General features: G+C 48.9%; 1 protein-coding gene across 1 annotated transcript; it reads left to right on the forward strand.

Moving 5' to 3' along the window:
* Positions 1-1,809: 1,809 nt before the first annotated feature.
* On the forward strand, positions 1,810-3,510 carry LOC143187843 (uncharacterized). Its single transcript, XM_076392022.1, has one exon. The coding sequence runs from the start codon at positions 1,810-1,812 to the stop codon at positions 3,508-3,510; it is 1,701 nt and encodes a 566-aa protein (XP_076248137.1).
* Positions 3,511-4,348: the final 838 nt, after the last annotated feature.

Genomic DNA, 4,348 nt, shown 5'->3' on the forward strand with positions numbered 1-4,348 from the left:
GACCGAAGACATTCCACCCGACTTGGAAGCAGCAAGACCGCTGGATTTCCCTGAACTTCAGCATAAGGCTACTGAATTCATATCCAACACCAGAGAAAATCTTACTTATTCCCGATCGCATTACGTGCATTTTGTGTCAGCTGATTGCGAACCAATAACTTCAACTAGCAAATTGCTATCTGACTTACACATAGTAAATTTTGAGCATATGAAATCAGTAAAACCAACAATAGGTCAAGTATTAATTACTAGTCGAGGAAAATATAAAATCTTCAGCATAGTCGTAAAAGCTTTTCATTCAGATCGTCTTAGTATACACAACTTAATAAATGGACTATCAAATTTAAAACATATACTTTTAAAATCAAACATTTCATCTTTTAGAATATCCCATTCGGGTGATTTCACAGACGAGCTTCCTCATAATATGCTTGCACCTTTATTAACCTATATTTTTGAAAGTAGTGGCATTGAAATCACAATTTGCTATGGTAATATACGAGTACCTCCAAAATCAGTACGCGCTGAGATCATTTCGGAATTTCATAGTGGATTAATTGGCGGACACAAGGGTGTGACGAAAACATACCGTAGAATTAGAGAGAAATTCTATTGGCCAGGTTTACGAAACGATGTTCAAAATTTTATTCGTAACTGTAAGGATTGTCATAGCCATAAATTGGTTAGAGCCAAAACCAGGGAACCCATGTTAATAACTGATACTCCAATTGAAGCTTTTGAAAAGGTATCCTTAGATACAGTGGGACCTTTACCTACCACACCATTGGGAAACCGTTACATTCTGACAATGCAGGACAACTTGACGAAATACTGCATAGCCGTTCCCTTGCCTGACATAAGAGCAGAAACGATAGCGCATGCTATGGTTACACATCTGATATTGCAGTATGGTGCACCTCGTATAATCCTAACAGACAGAGGAACTAGCTTTATGAGCAGCCTCATTCGAAGTTTGACACGTATACTGCGAATACATCACGTTACAACTTCAGGTTACCGTCCACAAACGAATGGGGCATTGGAAAGGAGCCACATCGTTCTAACCGAGTACCTTAGTCATTATGTAAGCGACTTCGACGATTGGGATCGTCTGATACCTTTCGCGATGTTCTCATATAACACTTCAGTACACGAGGCGACTAACTTCACGCCGCATGAATTAGTATTCGGTAAAATAGCGCGATGTCCAAATAGCTTTGAGCCAGATCAAAAACTTCCAACCTATAACGCTTACTTGCAAGATCTAATAATACGGTTGACAGAAATGCAAACGTTGGCGGGAAAGAATCTAATCAAGGCTAAGGAAACCTCTAAGGCGCAGTATGATAGGAAAGCAAGATCATTCCAGGGAAAGGTAGGAGACGTGGTACATGTCTTGGTCGAACCCAAAAAGGGAAAGTTTCATGAGCGTTACCGCGGTCCTTACGTAATTGTTGGAACACTGGAAGGAAGGGGAATTATACTAAGGGATGAGCAAGGCAACCTTCTTACTAAACATCCAGACAAATTGAAATTAATTTAGAGTCCAGAATTTACCGTGGTTGGGGAAATCGGCGGATTGAAAGCCTATGAATCGGGTTGTTAGAATCCAAGCCCGTGACTTGTCGCGAATGGGTCATTTTCGGGGCTTCGGGGGAACACCTCTGGATGGGACGCTATGTCCACCTGATTGCCTCGGGGCGATTCCGGTGTCCTTCTTTCCACCACAGAACGTCGAACAAAAGGGGCTATTTTATATATTTGAATATTAACTTACTTATAGTCTTGTGATTTACATGCTACACTAGGATGGCAGGCACTAGCGGGTACCGGGTGGTTGAGGCGGAGCGTCGGGTGTACGTGGCGAGGTTGGCGCCCTACACCAAGAAAAAGGACCTGATGAAGGTCTTCGGTAGCTGGGGCGCTCGGGAAGCCGTAGTCCAGAGGAAGGCAACGGGAAACACCGCATTCGTGACCTTCGAGACTGCGGAACAGGCGAGCCGAGTCGTCGAGGAAGCGGGGGTGCATCCTTTCTTTTGCCACAAACGCAAACTGGGTGTCCTACCGGCTGACAGCTGGCATTCGCGAGGAGAGGACGTCCCGGTCAGGGAACCAGCAGTGGATCCCTTCGATGGCCTGATCTTGCCGCCTTCCAAGGCAGCGGCCCTCCCCGTTGAGTGTCTCGCGCATATAGGCGCATACTTGGAGTACCGTGACCGGGCGCGTATGGAGCAGGTCTCTCATCGCTGGCGAGAGGGGAGCCTTTGGTCGCATCAGGGGGTGACGGCTTTCGACCCTAACGACTGGCGCTGGGGAAATTCGTGGAACTGTACATGGGAGAAAAACCCATTAAGCACTGAGGCCTTCCGTTGGGCGATTCTCCGCGGCGGCAGATATATCACCTCACTGAGGCTGGACGACTCGCGTCTGGTATCAGCGCTTCGGCCGCAGGCGTTGTCTATCGCCGCCGCCCACTGCGGGCGTTTGAGGGATGTCGACTTGCTGAGTGTCAGTATACGTCCTCCGGTCTTGAGGGAACTGAAGACCTTACGCGGGCTTGAGTCCCTTACCGTAGGGAGGTGCACTGGTCCCGTAGACCCGGAATTAAAAGAGCTTCTCGACAACAATACCGCATTGCAGACTCTCACACTGGTGGGCAATTCATTCACGGGTTCGGCCATTAGGGACGGGATTCGCGTCGGTACGCTTCGTATCCGTCGATGCCAACGGATGCGGAGTGAGTGCCTCGCGTCCGCGTTAGCGTCTGCCGAGCGCCTGGCGGCCCTCGAGATTGGCGGGTGTTACCAGATAGTGGATGCCAAACCACTCGATGCCCTAATAGGGAATAGGCAGCTGCAAATATGTTTAACTGAGCTGATCATCCACTTAGTTAATTTTTATCCAGCGCCCATTATTGGCGACATAGACGAGCCTGAGGTACCGATACTGGAGCCGGAGGTGACGAGAAGGGCAGTAGCTCTGATGGACTCTTTTCAGAATCTAAGAACATTAGACGTCAGTTTCTGCCGCTGGGTAGACGGACGAGTAATCGCGGCAGTGGGTAGATCACTCAGAAGCTTAGAGAGGCTCAACATATCTGGGTGTATGTCCTTGAGAGGGGAGGACTTGGAACCTTTGAGCAACCTGTCTGCCTGCCGGGAATTACAAATGGACGCCCTGTTCGAGACAGTCCGGGGGGGATTTTTGAGCCGCATGATTGCGCTTACGACGCTGACCTGTCGGGATAACAATTCGGTCACCGATGATGACATCTGTGGATTGCTCAGAGCCGCAGCACAATTGGGCCTGCTGAATCTCGAGGGCTGCCAGGGCATCGGTAACTTGACCGTGGGGGTGGCCAGCGAGACCGTGCCGGTGCGGGGTCAGATCCTGTACATGTATCTGGGGGGGACTCGAGCCAGACCCGCGAAAAGACAGCGAGCGACATTTTACAACCGAGTATATTATGAGAGGATAGGACGGCCAACGTACTTCCAAGTAGACGAGTAGCGAGTGCCCTGCCTTGCAACAATGCTCAGGCATTATGGACTTTCCTAGTTGCATGTCGGGGTGCCGTCGCAAAGGAATATTCGGTAACAACGACTTCAGCGGGTTCGACGCTCTTCCCGTCCGGGGGCGGTGATATCCGCATAGCGATTGTCGTCGGGGACGACGACGATTCTAAGGAGGGAGGACTGTTACGTTCCGAACAGGAAATTTTTCGGATTTTTGACTTTCGGCCATTACGTCGGCCGGGGTGTGTCACGACAATGCTTTGTCATTATGGAATTTCCTAGTCTGGCACATTCTGGCCTTTGACGTTCAAAATTCTAAATTATAATTGTTGTGATTGTATTATACGCTCTCCTTGGAATCGTCGTCGAAAGTCGGCGACGCGAGTGTGTGTGAATTTGTGAGAGTTGTGGGGATGTATGTGTGCGTGTGTGTGTTCTTCTGAAGCCTCGAGAAGGTGAGCATGAACACCTTAGCCGTAACAACTATCGTTACATTACGATGTTTGGAATTGCGGGTTCTCATGCGCTTGAATGAGTGTGCACCGAGAGTGTGGTCAACACCTTCTGTCGCAAGTCAAGCATCTTGTTGTCCGTGATGCCTGTTGGAGCTAATTGCAAATTGTTCATAGGGTTCCAATGCACCTGTATCTTGCATGAATTGGGACGGTTGCGAGTAATCGCGGAAAACTTTGTAATGAGACGGCGTGTCAAGAATTTGGAATGAGAACCTTTCGCGTTTGGTTTTGGAATTCGCACAAAAACTGTATACAGCGCGCGACACGACGCGACGCGCGAGCGACGATACCACGCGACGAAAACGCCGAGCGTTTCCC

Source organism: Calliopsis andreniformis, unplaced genomic scaffold (genome assembly GCF_051401765.1).
Source record: "Calliopsis andreniformis isolate RMS-2024a unplaced genomic scaffold, iyCalAndr_principal scaffold0364, whole genome shotgun sequence".
NCBI lineage: Eukaryota > Metazoa > Arthropoda > Insecta > Hymenoptera > Andrenidae > Calliopsis > Calliopsis andreniformis.

What these genes read in the sequence shown, in the direction of transcription:
- LOC143187843 (XM_076392022.1), top strand. Translation starts at nt 1,810, where the DNA reads ATGGCAGGCACTAGCGGGTACCGGGTGGTTGAGGCGGAGCGTCGGGTG.